This window comes from Ahaetulla prasina, chromosome 17, assembly GCF_028640845.1.
Source record: "Ahaetulla prasina isolate Xishuangbanna chromosome 17, ASM2864084v1, whole genome shotgun sequence".
NCBI lineage: Eukaryota > Metazoa > Chordata > Lepidosauria > Squamata > Colubridae > Ahaetulla > Ahaetulla prasina.
In genome coordinates, this window is record NC_080555.1 from 11,889,876 (window position 1) to 11,905,752 (window position 15,877).

The window sequence follows — 15,877 nt, forward strand, 5'->3', positions numbered from 1 at the left end:
TTGCTGCTCTGATCTCCCTTGTTAATACATTTCTGGCCTGGTTGTACAGCATTTTATCACCTTTTCTGTAGGCTTCCTCTTTGGAACGATGTAGCTGCTTAAGTTTAGCTGTGAACCAAGGTTTGTTGTTACTATATATTCGCAAGTTCCTGGTGGGTACACATAGGTCTTCATAGAAGCTGACATATGATGTTACAGTCTCTGTGAGTTCGTCTAAGTCTGCAGAGGTACTTTCAAAAACATTCCAATCAGTGCAGTCAAAGCAATCCTGTAGCTTTAACTTTGCCTCCTCCGTCCAAGTCTTCACTGATTTAATTGTTGGTTTTGTGGTTTTAAGTCTTTGCCAGTAAGCAGGTACAAGATGAATGAGGCAATGATCAGAGTGTCCCACAGCTGCCCGTGGTAAGGACAGATAGATAGGTGAGAGAGAGAGAGAGAGAGAGAGAGAGAGAGAGAGAGATGATAGAGATGGATAGATGTTTGAGAGAGAGAGAAAGAGATTTGGCAAGTGAACTGCAGTGGCTGTGGGGGCTACACAACTGAACGTCCCTTTTTCCTCTTTGTGTCAACAGCAAGAAATGGAGCAGCCGAAGAGACAGCCCAGCCCAGATGACTGGAACAGCCCCGGCTGGTCGGAAGCAGCCCAGACGTTCGGCGGTAGAATAGTAAGTCTTTTTCAGGCTGTCTCAAACTCCATTCTCCATTGTGTTTCTCCGAAAATAAGACCTCCCCAGATAATAAACCCAATTGGGCTTTTGAGCGCATGCACTAAAATAAGCCCTCCCAGAAAATATTTAACCGCATGCACAGCCGGTCCCTGCCATTTCCTCTGGTTAGGTTTGGGAGACAGAGCTGGAAATCAGGTAAGATGGCAAGAGGAGCCCCGCCTTGCTCCACGCGCCCCAGTCTGCTGAGCCTTTGGTGGCTCAGCAGACTAAGTCTGTCTGTTATTAACACAGCTGCTTGCAATTACTGCAAGTTCAAATCCCATCAGGCCCAAGGTTGACTCAGCTTTCCATCCTTTATAAGGTAGGTAAAATGAGGACCCAGATTGTTGGCAATAAAAGTTGACTTTGTATATAATATACAAATGGATGAAGACTATTGCTTAACACATTGTAAGCCACCCTGAGTCTTCGGAGAAGGGCGGGATATAAATTCAAATAAAATAAAAAATAATAAAAAAATAATAAGACCTCCCCGAAAATAAAGCCAAGCGCTTATTTCAGGGTTCAAAAAAAATATAAGAAAGGGTCTTATTTTCGGGGAAAACACGGTCATTAGAATGACATACCAGCAGATGGCAGCATGGGACCTGTCCTGGGAAGGTTCAGAAGATTGGGATTGGGATGGGAGACCACATGGAGAGCCACAGCAGCTGGCTAGACTGGAAAGTACAAAAATCGTCCCATAGGAAAGCCGGATGGTGGGTGTGAAAACTGGATGGGCCAACGCCAATCCCCCAAAAACAGGCTTGGCTCATTTTCATGAGGTTGGCGGACTTGGGGGGGGTCGGGGATAAGAAGGCATCTGTAAAGCTAGTGTCCCCCTCAAACCTCTGGGAACAATATAGGAATTCCCCCTTGTTTATTTCTTCCAGAAATTTCTGCTCGTTCATGAGGACTAGAAACTTCCCGTTTTAAACATTTCTCTAAATCAGTGGTAGTCAACCTGGTCGCTACCGCCCACTAGTGGTTGTTCCAGCTTTCATGGTGGGCGGTAGGGTTTTTGTCCGATACTGAAGCACTTTCCTTTTTTTTAAGTTAATTGACTTTTTGAAAAATTTTCATAGCATTATTTAAAAACGTTTTCATTAAGTTTTCATAAAATTCCCCATGACAATTTAAACTTCTGAAAATATACTATTTGTATCGCCCGCGTATAAGTTTAGTTCACGTTACGTCAGTGAAATTAAATGGCGCTATAGTGCGACCGCAAACAAAAGAGCCTCGTCCCAGAATAGCTCACGCATCTCCCCCCACACCACCCAGCTGTAACAGACAAGCAGAGCTGGTAGCCGGCGCCCTCCGCCCCAAACCCAATCCACGATGTGCGAGAGACATGCGCAGACGATGATACATGGCGCATTACTCTGGAACCGGTGGGCGGTTAGAAAATTTTACTACTAACAGAGATACAAAAGTGGGCGGTAGGTTGACTATCCCTGCTCTCGATTTTGCGCAGACAGGGTTTTCTCTTCCGTTTCGTAGGTTACCGCCACAGCTTCCGACAGGCAGGACTCGGACTGGAGCAGCTCCGCCTGGGATCTGGAGCCGTCCTGGAGCCCCAGAAAGGGGGCGGCTACCCCCACGGACCCGCTCCCTTCCAGCCTCGGCAACAAAGCAGCTGCAACCCACCAAGACATCAAACCGGCAAGCGATTATAACTGGGGGAGCATGAGCTCCGGGGACAAATCCGATCCGTTTTCCTGCCTGGCTGGGAAGCCAACATCGGAGAAGCAGGTGCGTGGGGCGGCTCTGGGAATGCAGCCTTCGTTGGGTGTATTAAACCAGGGGTCTCCAACCTTGGCAACTTTAAGCCTGGAGGACTTCAACTCCCAGAATCAAAGCTGGCTGGGGGGTTCTGGGAGTTGAAGTCCACCAGGCTTAAAGTTGCCAAGGTTGGAGACCTGTTCTGTCTCCTTCCCCACTTCAGACCCACGAGCTGGCCTTCAGCCAGTGGATTCACGGCTCATCAGTCCTGGCAGAGAAATCGCAGCTGCCTGCCAAAGTTCAAACAAATGACTCACGTAGCAAGACTTTCAGCTCTTTTTGAAACAGTTCAGCTAAACTTTTGCTTCCCGTGGAGTGAGAGCAGTCCCAGAGCTCCTTATATATCCTATGGGGTGGGGCTCCTGCCCCACCCTTCCTTTTGATGACGCCGCCTCTCTAATCTTCTGAAGCGCGGGTCAAGACAAGCTTGATTATTATTATCAGCTGGGTCTGAAGGCAAAGCCTGGGGAAGGGAGGAATCAGGGGATGACGGCCTCATTACGTCCTCCGACTGGTCTGGTTCTAGCTCCTGGAACCAAGCCAAAGGAATCGGTGCTCCCGAGGTAAGCCTTACCGGCCCTTCCCCCTCACTATCTGAGTCACTTTCAGGCATGGGGCCAGGTTCGGGAGCTGAATTCACAACAAGACCCCTGGTTAGGATCATCAACAACCCACCCAAGCAGGAGACCCTACACCATTTCTGACAGATGGCAGTCCAGTCTCTTCTTGAAACCCTCCAGTGATGAAGCTCCCACAACTTCCAAAGGCAACTTCTGTTCCATGGGTTGATGGTTCTCACTGTCAGGAAATTCCTCCTTATTTCCAGGTTGAATCTCTCCTTGATCAGTTTCCATCCATTATTCCTTGTCTGGCCTTCAGGGGCTTTTTAAAATAACTTGACCCCCTCCTCTCTGTGGCAGCCCCTCAAATATTGGAAGATGCTCTCCTGTCTCCCCTGGTCCTTCTCTTCACCAGACTAGCCAGGCCCAGTTCCTGCAACCATTCATTGTTATGTTTTAGCCTCCAGTGGCCCCCTAATCATCGTTGTTGCTCTTCTCTGCACTCTTTCTAGAGTCTCAACATCTTTTTTTTTAATAGTGTGATGACCGAAACTGGATATAGTGCTGTAGGTGTGGTCTTACTAAGGCTTTATAGAATGGTATTGAGTACCTCACTTGATTTTGATAGTATCCCTCTGTTAATGCAGTTTAGGATTCCATTGGCTTTTTTGGCTGCTGGCTCCTGTTTAACTGGTTGTCCACTAAGACTCCAAGATCTTTCTCACAGTCACTGCTCTTAAGCCTGCTTTCACCCAGACTGTATGTGTAAAGTCATTTAATTTGAAGGAAGCCTCAGCCTGTATTTCAACACGTCACAAACCAGGTTTTCATCTTAAGCCCATCATACGATCCATCAGTGTGGACGTCCCTATTCCATGAATATAACCATGGTGTCTGGTTAATCCTGGTTTAGCACGTAGCTTTGTGAAGTTAGCCATGGTGGTTAGTAAACCCTGTTTCTTTGCTTAGCGTGATGTGCGGATGCAGCCACTTGAGTTTCATTCAGTAAACCCTGGTTAAACTTGCGGGACTTCAGTAAACCCTGGTTAAACTTCACCCATGCGGGAATCTAGGCAGGGAATATCTTTGGCTGGATAAAATAGGGGTTAAAATCAACTTTTTGCTGAACCACACGGTGTTCTGACCCAGCTCCCCAAACACGACGAACCCTCCAAAGTGAACTCAAAATATTCTTTTATTAGGAGCCCCAGCAGCCCTAGCAAAAAGTTTCTCTCAACGCAGACTAACAAGTCTGTCCAGCCGGGAGACGAATAGTTGTCTGCTACTTCTATTCATCTCCACCCCCTGCCTTTTATCCCCAGAGCTAGGGTGGAGCTTCGCTAGCAGCGATGGGTCTTCCGTCCCGAGGACCGGCCCATAGATTTCCACTGCTCTCCTCTCCTCTGCCTTCTGTGCATCTGCGCGTCAGGCACTGGACCCAGTTGTTCCTCCTCTTCCTCATCAGCCACCTCCAGACCTGGGGGGCTGTTGACTCTCCATCTGAGGCCTGACGGACAACCCAGGCTCCACCTCTCTCTCTCTCTCTCTCTCTCTCTCTTTCTCCCAGCTCCATTCCCTCTTCCCCTTCGGAGCTCTTAGGTTGCCTTGATGCTGATCCTGACTCCCGCGCCGCCTCCTCCTCTGATTTGGGGGCCAGAGGGGCCGGCAGCCGACAGGCCACAACACAGGGACTAGAAACACAAGAATGCAACTTCTTCTTTTCTTAAAGATTGACCGGAACACAACCGCACCCTCAACCCCAAATGTAGAGTTGTAGTGTGGTACAAACGCCAGGCCAGCCTTTAAACTCGTATATTCCGTGCTTCCTTAGAAAAACGCCGACGCCCTGCGTGAATGGACCTTTGAAGAAAACTGGGCCACGCTGGACTCCGATCAAGGTACGGTTCCTTCCCACCAGTATTTATCCATGTAGTAGGGATGTAGTACAGGTAGCCCTCAACGTACGACCTCAGTGGAGCCCAAAGACATTTGTTAAATGAGTTTTGCCTTGTTTTAGCAATAGCAGTGGCACTTAGACTTATATCCCGCTTCACAGTGCTTTGCACCCCTCTTCTAAGAGGTTTACAGAGTCAGCCTTTTGCCCCCCACAACAATTTTTCTCTTCATTTTATCAACCTGGGAAGGTTGGAAGGCTGAGCCAACCTTGAGCCAGTCAGGATCGAACTCCTGGAGGTCGGCAGAATTAGCTTGAAATACTGTATCCTATGCGTCACTAAGACCTTCCTTGCCACAGGTGTTAAGTGAATCGGCGCAGTTGTTAAGTTAGCCACACGGTTGTTAAGTGAATCAAACGGTCATAAAAGCCGATCGCGTGATCCCCAGGGTACTGCCAGGCGTCATAAATGTGAGTCTGAATTTTGATCACGTGACCCTGGGGATGCTGCAGCAGTTGTAAGTATGAAAAACGGTCCTAGGTCACTTGTTTTCAGTGCAGTTGTAACCTCAGTTACTAAATGAACCGTTGTAACTGGAGGACTACTTGTATTATTATTATCCTTATTATTATCTTTATTATTACCATTATTATTAATCATTGCGCAGTCAGATAGCCAGATAGTCAGACTGGATTTGGCATTTTTGTCTACCTATCGAGTCGTCATCGCTGTCATCATCATTATTATTAGTATGTTTTAGTCGTGAAACATGAAACTCAGTCAACTGAACATTTAAAGATGCAGTCACAAATACCATTGACCGGCGCTGATGCATGGTAAGGGCTGCTGCCAGCATCCTTGGTATCGACCAGGTGTTTTCTTAAAACGTGTGTTGTTCCGAGTAGTGCAATCTTTTGCAGTTCCACTGGTGTTATTGCAGGCAGCCGCAATTTCATGATGATGATGATGATGATAATGATGTTGCTTTGGACATCAGAGTTTCTGCACTGGGCACAAATTCTTTGGGTGTCTAATCACACGCCAAATAAAGTAGTCTATTCCATTCCATTCCATATATTATTATATTTCATTCCACTCTATATATTATTCTATTCCATGTCATGCCATGCCATTCTATATATTATTCTATTTTATTATCTTATTTTATCCTATCCTATCCTATCCTATCCTATCCTATCCTATCCTATCCTATCCTTTTATTCTATTCCATTCCATTCCACTCTATATATTATTCTATTCTATTCCATTCCACTCTATATATTATTCTATTCCATTCCATTCCACTCTATATATTATTCTATTCCATTCCATTCCACTCTATATATTATTCTATTCCATTCCATTCCACTCTATATATTATTCTATTCCATTCCATTCCACTCTATATATTATTCTATTCCATTCCATTCCATTCCGTTCCATTCCACTCTATATATTATTCTATTCCATTCCATTCCACTCTATATATTATTCTATTCCATTCCATTCCGCTCTATATATTATTCTATTCCATTCCATTCCATTCCATTCCACTCGATATATTATTCCATTCCATTCCATTCCACTCTATATATTATTCTATTCCATTCCATTCCGCTCTATATATTATTCTATTCCATTCCATTCCATTCCACTCGATATATTATTCCATTCCATTCCATTCCACTCTATATATTATTCTATTCCATTCCATTCCACTCTATATATTATTCTATTCCATTCCATTCCACTCCATTCCATTCCACTCTATATATTATTCTATTCCATTCCATTCCATTCCACTCTATATATTATTCTATTCCATTCCATTCCACTCTATATATTATTCTATTCCATTCCATTCCACTCTATATATTATTCTATTCCATTCCATTCCTATCCTATCCTATCTATCCTATCCTATCCATTATTCCATTCCACTCTATATATTATTCTATTCCATTCCATTCCATTCCATTCCACTCTATATATTATTCTATTCCATTCCATTCCACTCGATATATTATTCTATTCCATTCCATTCCACTCTATATATTATTCTATTCCATTCCATTCCACTCTATATATTATTCTATTCCATTCCACTCTATATATTATTCTATTCCATTCCATTCCACTCTATATATTATTCTATTCCATTCCATTCCATTCCATTCCACTCTATATATTATTCTATTCCATTCCATTCCATTCCACTCTATATATTATTCTATTCCATTCCATTCCACTCTATATATTATTCTATTCCATTCCATTCCATTCCACTCTATATATTATTCTATTCCATTCCATTCCACTCTATATATTATTCTATTCCATTCCATTCCACTCTATATATTATTCTATTCCATTCCATTCCATTCCACTCTATATATTATTCTATTCCATTCCATTCCATTCCACTCTATATATTATTCTATTCCATTCCATTCCATTCCACTCTATATATTATTCTATTCCATTCCATTCCACTCTATATATTATTCTATTCCATTCCATTCCATTCCACTCTATATATTATTCTATTCCATTCCATTCCATTCTATATATTATTCTATTCCATTCCATTCCATTCTATATATTATGCCATGCCATGCCATGCTATATATTATTCTATTTTATTATCTTATCCTATCCTATCCTATCCTATCCTATCTTGTCCTATCTTGTCCTATCCTATCATTTATTCTATTCCATTCCACTCTATTATTCTATTCCATTACATTCCATTCTATATATTATTCTATTCTATTTTATTATTTTTTTATCTTATCCTATCCTATCTCCTATTCTATATCCTATCCTATCCATTATTCCATTGCATTGCATTTCATATTTTCTATTCTATTCTATTCTATTCTATTCTAATTCTCCTCTCCTCCTCTTTATTTCTCTTCCATTCCTCTCTTTCCTGGCTGCGCTCGGACGGAGTCGGCAGCCCCCCCCCCCAACCACTTTCTCTTTCCTTTCCGGCTCTGCAGGTCCCAGCAAGACGGAGCTGGCCCGGAAGAAACGAGAAGAGAGGCGCCAGGAAATAGAAGCCCGGCGAGCCGAGAAAAAGGCAGCCAAGGGACCTATGAAGTTGGGGGTCAGGAAATTCGACTGACACTCTGCCCCCATGCCCTGTTCTTTGGTTTTTTTTTCCTCCCACCCCCCACCCCCTCCACGTTTGGACAGCTTGATGCCTTCAAAGAGACTGCGAGGAGGAGGCGGCGAAGCGGCTACAACTCTGGTTTTCCAGCCCAGCTTTGAAACGGGAGTGGGAAATTCGGGGTTTCCCTCCATCCGGTCTTGCTCGAGGTGGGGGACTCGGGCCCACCTGCGTCACACCTTCCTTTGGTTTCAGATAGTTAAACCTGAGACTCCTGGAAGCCTTGTGGGGGTCGGGGTGGGGAGAGGGTTGGGTCTGTCACGCGGTCTGTGGGTGCAAAGAAAACGAGACTTTTGCACAGAGGCAAAGTACCAGGCGGAAGTGTGCATTGGTTTGAGTGTGGATAGGTGTGCATGGAGGTGATAATCCATGCCTGCTTCATCAGAGCAGAGAAAGGAAGCAGAGAAATGAATTATGAATGAAAAGCTGCAAGGATTCCCACAATCTCTGGCCAATCTCTCTCTCTCTCTCTCTCTCTCTCTCTCTCTTTCTTTCTGTCTCTCTCACTCTCTCTGTATCTCTGTCTCTCTTTCTCACTCTCTCTGTCTTTTTCTCTATTTTTCACTCTTTGTCTGTCTTTTTCTCTTTCTGTCTCTGTGTCTTTCTCTTTCTCAGTCTTTCTTTCTCTGTCTTTTTCTCTATTTTTCACTCTGTCTCTTTCTCTGTCTCAGTCTATCTTTCTCTGTCTTTGTCGCTCTCTCTCTCTCTTTCTTTTTCTCTATTTTTCACTCTCTCTTTCCCCGTCTTTCTCTCTCTCCCTTCCCCCCTGCAAACCAAACGCCTGCTGTTGCTTGGCATGGCAAACTTGGTTAAACTTGGCTTAATCCTTGGGTGGCTTTTGCCTGCAAAGTGCAGCTGCCTCGGTGTGATCGTTCGCAAATCTGGAAAACGGGTTAATTCCAAGAAGGAAAAAGTGATGTATTTCCCACCTCCCCACCCCCTCGGCTCCACCAGGCCTAAATCTTGCAATTCGGCTGGTTTTCGGCAACCAAGGTGGGCGGGTGGGAGGCATATTTTGGTTTTCTCCCTCAGGGCTACTGCGAATTACAGCTTGAGAGGGTGTGGGGGAAGAACGAGAATCTCAATCCCTCTCGGTTTCTTTTTTTCTTTTAGTAAAAATAGCTTGCAGACGACTTTAGGAGATGATTCGGCGCCATTATTTTACTTCTTTTACAACCTGGTGAAAAAAACTACACACTTAATTCAGAGGTCAGGCCTGAAACCAGGCTAAGAAAAAGATCCTCAACCTTCTGTTACTTCTCAAGTTACTCGGGGATTATTTCAAGAAACAGCCCTCCAGGCAGTTAATGTAATATATATATATATATATTTTAATGTGCATTCACCCAGAGGTTAGACCTCCTCCTGTTTAGGATATGGCTGGAAATAGCTTAGCTTTTTTTTTTTTTTAAAGTAAACATTAAAAGGGTCTTTAAAAGTGTCCTGACTCCGTGGCTATTTGTGCAACAAGCAGGACAGGGGAAAGAATTGGTGTCAGCGGTGGGATCCACAAAGCAGCATTTCCTCTTTCCTCCAAGGTTCACGGATCTCCTGACGGGGTTAGTGCAGGAGGGGCACGGATCCACTGTCCCACCGTAGGATTAAGTGCAGCACAGGTGCGGCTTCCCTGCAGCAGACCCGGAATTTGGCTTCTGCCTGCCCTTCCTCTTCCTCGCCTGCCTCCCTAGATTAGCAACAAGCGGGCGCATCAAATGAGCTGGATGTTCCGTTGCAAACTGGCATCGGCGTATTTGTTTTGCATGTGGCGTGGGCTGGGCACCGGCAGCCCCGGGGCCCTCCTGTCATGTGGTGCTGGCGCTCCTTGGGCTGGACGGAAGATTGGAATCCGAGACCTGGGGAAAAAAAAGCGAGATCTTAAAGAGGGAACCGACCTGGGTAGTAGTACTTTAGAGAAGAAACTCCCAATAGAATAACAGAGTTGGAAGGTCCTTGGAGGTCTAGTCCAGGGGTCTGCAAACTTGGCTCCTTCAAGACTTGTGGACTTCAACTCCCAGAGTTCCTCAGCCAGCAAAGCTGGCTGAGGAACTCTGGGAATTGAAGTCCACAAGTCTTGAAGGAGCCAAGTTTGTTCTCGTCTAACCCTCTGCACAAGCAGGAGACCCTAGTTTGACAGGGGTCTGTCCTGTCCTTGAGGGCCACATCAGGGTTGTGTTTGACCTCGGAGGGCCGGGGGTGTGGCGTGGCGTGGCGTCGCCATGGTGGGTGTGGCAGGGGCGTGGCCATGGGCGTGACACGGGACTCGTGTTCGGGGGGGGGCACCTGTGGTGACAAGTGCTAAGGCAGGACTTCCCCGAGACCCTCCCTCTTCTCCTAATCTTCCTTCCTTCCTTTTCCTCTTTTTTCCTTCCCTCATTCCTTCCCCTCTTTCCTTATTTTTCCTCCCTCGCTCTCTTCCCTTCTTTTTTTTTTTCCTTTGTCTTTCCTTTTTCCCCTTTCTCCTTTTCCTGTCCCCCTTCTCGCATGCTCAAATGCTAAAGGCGAAACGTGTCTTTGTTTTGGTTTTAGTTCGTTTCGATAGCCCTCTGCCAGCAAAAAGGGAGCTTGGGTGGGTGGGGGCCATCTGCAGCTCCCCCCCCCACCCCATGCCCCATTTTCGACCTGGACAGCCTCCTGCAGCCCTCTTGACAGCGAAAACGGAGACTGGAGGGCCACATGCAGCCCCCCCAAGGTCTGTTTTCGCTGGCAGAGACACCGCAGGTTGGTCCTTTACTGTTTCCATGTTGGCACCCAAGCAGGAGACCCTACACCATTTCTGACAGATGGCAGTCCAGTCTCTTCTTGAAAGCTTCCAGTGATGAAGCTCCCACAACTTCCAAAGGCAACTTCTGTTCCATCGGTTGATTGCTCTTCCTGTCAGAAAATTTCTCCTTATTTCCAAGTTGAATCTCTCCTTGTTCAGTTTCCCTCCATTATTCCTTGCCTGGCCTTCGGGTGCTTTGGAAAATAGCTTGACCCCTTTCCTCCTCTCTGTGGCAGCCCCTCAAATATTGGAAGATGCTCTGTTGTCTCCCCTGGTCCTTCTCTTCACTAGACTAGCCAGGCCCAGTTCCTGCAACCGTTCATCGTATGTTTGAGCCTCCAGTCCCCTCATCATCCTGGTTGCTCTTCTCTGCACTCTTTTCTAGAGTCTCAACCTCCTGTTTTATAGTGTGGTGACCAAAACTGGATCCAGTACTCTAGGTGTGATCTTATTAGGCCTTTGTAAAGTGATACTAGTGATCTACGTGTGATCTCAATTCTGTTAATGCAGCCTAGGATTGTGTCGGCTTTTTTGGGCAGCTCTGCTCAACCACCTTCAAACGCACTTGGGGGGGGGCATGTCAAGGAAACCCCCACCCCCCACCCCCAGTCCCGCACTCCCAGTTTCCACTTTTGCCATCCCTTACCTCTCCCAGAGACGAAACGGCTGAGAAGAGAGACTGCGGAGACGCCGAGGAGTTGTCGGAGGTTGAACTGGCTGACTTGAGTCTTACTGCGTGACGAGAAAATAAGAGAAGAGAATTAGCAAGAGGCTACAGAAGACGCTTTCTTCCAAGAGAGGCCCTGGGTGAATTTAGAATAATTCGAATAGAATAGAATAGAATAGAATAGAATAGAATAGAATAGAATAGAATAGAATAGAATAGAATAGAATAGAATAGAATAGAATAGAATAGAACAAATGGAAGGGACCTTGGAGGTCTTCTAGTCCAGCCCCCTGCTCAAGCAGGAGAACCTATACAGGTGGTTGTCTAGTTTCTTCTTAAAAACCTCCAGTGATGGAGCTCCCACAACTTCTGGTAGCAAGTTGTTCCACTGGTTAATTATCCTCACTGTTAGGAAGTTTCTCTTCAATTCCAGGTTGCTTCTCACCTTGGTTAGTCTCCATCCATTGTTTCTTGTCTTGCTTTCTGGTGCTTTGGAAAATAAGTTGACCCTCCTCTTCTTTGGGGCAGCCCCTCAAATACTGGAAGACTGCTATCATGTCATCCCTAATTCTTCTTTTCTTTAGACTAGCCAAACCCAAAATCTACAACCATTTTTCATATGCTTTAATCTCCAGGCCTTTGATCACCTTAGCTGCTCTTCTCTGAACTTTTTATAAAGTCTCAACATCTTTTTTGTAATGTGGTGACCAAAACTGGATGCAGAATTCCAGGTGTGGCCTTACCAGGGTTTTATAGAGCGGTACTAATACTTCACGTGATCTTGATTCTATGCCTCTGTTTATACAACCGTGGACTTCAGTTCCCAGAATTCCCCAGCGATCATGGCTACTACTGAGAATTCTGAAGGCTGAGCTGGGGGACCATACCTGTAATTACTTGACTTAACAACAGTTTGTTTAGTGACCTTTTGAAGTTACAGTAGTGGCCAAAATTGTGGAACTCTTTTGGGAAAAGTATATTTTTGAGGTTTGGTGACTAATAACACCACTTTTTGGGGAGTTTCAAGATAATCCTATTCCAGTGCTGGAATGGCTTGGGAATAGTCCATGTCCATGTCCCAAGTTCATGGGGGTCACAATGGGTCGGACACGACTTTGCAACTAAAAACAACAACCCAATTGAAAATCGATGGAGCCGACTAAAGAAACTGGTTAGTCAGAAGCGACTCAGCAATAAAACCCAGTTAATAGAAGCTATCTTTCAATCTTGGTTTTCACATTAGAACAGCTGCAGAACTCAAAGACTTGGTTCACTCCATGGGAAGACGTTGTAAGGGCGTCATTCATGCTAAAGGTTACCCAACAAAGTATGAACTGATATGGGGATTTTTTGTTGTTGTTAGTTGTGAAGTCATGTCCGACCCATCGCGACCCCATGGACAACGTTCCTCCAGGCCTTCCTGTCCTCTACCATCCTCTGGAGTCCATTTAGACTCATGCCTACTGCTTCAGTGACTCCATCCAGCCACCTTGTTCTCTGCCATCCCATTCTTCTTTTGCCCTCAATTGTTCCCAGCATTAGGCTCTTCTCCAGGGAGTCCTTCCTTCTCATTAGGTGGCCAAAGTATTTGAGTTTCATCTTCAGGATCTGGCCTTCTAAAGAGCAGTCAGGGTTGATCTCCTCTAGGACTGACTTGTTTGTTCACCTTGCAGTCCAAGGGACTCGCAGGAGTCTTCTCCAGCACCAGAGTTCAAAGACCTCAATTCTTTGGCACTCAGCCTTCCTTATGGTCCAACCTTCACAGCCATACATTGCAACTGGGAAAACCATCGCCTTGACTATACGCACTTTTGTTGGCAGGGTGATGTCTCTGCTTTTTAGTACGCTGTCTAGATTTGCCATAGCTTTCCTTCCCAGGAGCAAGCGTCTTTTAATTTCTTGGCTGCAGTCCCCATCTGCGGTGATCTTGGAGCCCAGGAAAATAAAATCTGTCACTACCTCCATTTCTTTCCCATCTATCTGCCAGGAATTGAGAGGGCCTGATGCCATGATTTTAGTTTTCTTAATGTTGAGTTTCAAGCCAACTTTTGCACTCTCCTCCTTCACCCGCATCAAGAGACTCTTTAGTTCCTCTTCGCTTTCTGCCATTAGAGTGGTAACATCTGCATATCTGAGGTTGTAGATATGGGGATAATTTTTATATATCTCATTTTTCCATGTTACTAGCTTAACAAACCGCAATGGTTCACTTAACGGTGGCAAGGAAGGTCGCAAAATGGGGCAAACTGCACTTAGCAGCAGAAATTTTGGGCTCAATTGTGACTGTAAGTTGAGGACTGCCCGGACTCCCCACCCCGCTGCTCTTGGACCTCTTAAAAGCCCCTCCGCACACATCCCAAGTGGCCCTTGTTTCCCAGGGTGCTTCTTACGTGAGGAAACGGACCCCAAAGGGGTCTCGTTGTGGCCCTCAGTCGATGGCCGTCGTATCTCGGAGAGGCTACTGCAACGCGTTCGGACGTCGGCCTCCCGCCTCTTCTCTTCCTGTGCCTGGAAGTAGGGTTAAGAAGTAGGGTGGAGAATAAACAATGTTGGGTTTATTGAAGGATTCCTGACTGAAGTTATCTACTGCAGGGGTCTCCAACCTTGGTCCCTTTAAGACTTGTGGACTTCAACTCCCAGAGTTCCTCAGCCAGCTTTGCTGGCTGAGGGACTCTGGGAGTTGAAGTCCACAAGTCTTAAAGGGACCAAGGTTGGAGACCCCTGATCTACAGCAGCAGTTTAAGAAATGCCCAATTCTTGCATGCGGAATAAACCATAATTTTAAGATCAATCACAATAGAGCTGGAAGGGACCTTGGAGGTCTTCTAGTCCAGCCCCCTGCTCAAGCAGGAAACCCCATACAATTTGGGACAAGTGGCTGTCCAGTCTCTCTTTAAAAGCCTCCAGTGATGGAGCGCCCACAACTTCTGGTGGCAAGTTGTTCCACTGGTTAATTATCCTCACTGTTAGGAAGTTTCTCCTCAATTCCAAGAATCTTTCTTGGATTAGTTTACATCCAGCGTTTCTTGTCCTGCCCTCTGGTGTTTTGGAGAATAGGTGGACCCCCTCTTCTTTATGGCAGCCCCCCAAATACTGGAGTTTTGCTATCATGTCACCCCTAGTCCTTCTTTTCTCTAGACTAGCCAAACCCAATTCCTGCAACCGTTTTTCATACGTTTTAGTCTCCAGGCCTTTAATTTATTTATTTATTTATTATTTAAATTTATATACCGCCCTATCTCCCAAAGGACTCAGGGCGGTTCACAGGCATATAAAACATCGATACATAAAATTAAAATAATCTTTAAAAAACTTATTCCAATGCCCTATCATTAAAAATAGAAATATAAATATTAAAATCAATTAAAACCCCTATAGAATTTAAAATCTAAGCCAGTCCTGCACAGATGAATAAATGTGTCTTGAGCTCGCGACGGAAGGTACGAAGGTCCGGAAGTTGACGGAGTCCTGGGGGGAGCTCGTTCCAGAGGGCGGGAGCCCCCACAGAAGGCCCTTCCTGGGCGTCGCCAGGCAACACTGCCTAGCTGACGGCACCCTGAGGAGTCCCTCCTGTGAGGCGCACGGGTCGGTGAGAGGTATCTGGTCGCAGTAGGCGGTCCCGTAAATAACCCGGCCCTATGCCATGGGCGCTTTAAAGGTGGTCACCAAAACCTTGAAGCGCACCGGAAGGCCACAGGTAGCCAGTGCAGCCTGCGCAGGATGGGTGTTATCACGGAGCCACGAGGGGCTCCATCTATCACCAGCGCAGCCGCATTCTGGACTAACTGTAGCCTCCGGATGCCCTTCAAGGAGCCCCATGTGAGGCGTTGCAGTAATCCAGGCGAGACGTCACGAGGCGTGAGTGACCGTGCATAGGGCCTCCCGGTCCAGAAAGGCGCAACTGGCGCACCAGGCGAACCTGGTAGAACGCTCTCCTGGAGACGGCCGTCAAATGATCTTCTAGAGACAGCCGTTCATCCAGGACGCCTAAGTTGCGCACCCTCTCCATCGGGGCCAGTGGCTCGCCACCCATGGTCTGCCGCGGATTTAGCTGGCTGTACCGGGATGCCGCATCCACAGCCACTCCGTCTTGGAGGATTGAGCTTGAGCCTGTTTCTCCCCATCCAGACCCGTCGGCCTCCAGACACCGGGACAGCACTTGATAACCGTTGGGGTGGTCCGTGTAGAAAAGTACAGCTGGGTGTCATCCGCATACAGCTGGTACTTCACACGAAACCACTGATGATCTCACCCAGCGGCTTCATGTAGATGTTAAACAGAAGGCGAAGAATCGACCCTCGGCACCCCACAAGTGAGGCGCCTCGGGGCC

At 46.2% G+C, this 15,877-nt stretch overlaps 2 protein-coding genes across 3 annotated transcripts in view; one reads left to right on the forward strand and one right to left on the reverse strand.

Annotated features, from left to right (window-relative positions):
* The window catches only part of SCYL1 (SCY1 like pseudokinase 1), a 73,200-nt gene that overhangs the window by 30,564 nt on the left and 26,759 nt on the right, over positions 1–15,877 (forward strand). The window contains exons 15-18 of one of the 2 annotated variants that reach the window (XM_058160033.1): positions 573–665; positions 2,211–2,462; positions 4,884–4,950; positions 7,950–9,560. In XM_058160033.1, the coding sequence (XP_058016016.1) occupies positions 573–665; positions 2,211–2,462; positions 4,884–4,950; positions 7,950–8,074 (537 nt within the window). In that variant the 3' untranslated portion in view covers positions 8,075–9,560. Of the gene's footprint in view, positions 1–572; positions 666–2,210; positions 2,463–4,883; positions 4,951–7,949; positions 9,561–15,877 lie in introns of those variants that run through there. The other variant, XM_058160034.1, reaches the window with a different exon arrangement.
* Positions 9,430–15,877, reverse strand: part of CDC42BPG (CDC42 binding protein kinase gamma) — a 112,991-nt gene continuing 106,543 nt past the window's right edge. Inside the window, exons 35-37 of the mRNA XM_058160029.1 lie at positions 13,938–14,055; positions 11,527–11,612; positions 9,430–9,972 (exon numbers count right to left, since the gene is read on the reverse strand). Coding sequence (XP_058016012.1) covers positions 9,922–9,972; positions 11,527–11,612; positions 13,938–14,055 — 255 coding nt within the window. The 3' untranslated portion in view covers positions 9,430–9,921. The remainder of the gene's footprint in view (positions 9,973–11,526; positions 11,613–13,937; positions 14,056–15,877) is intronic.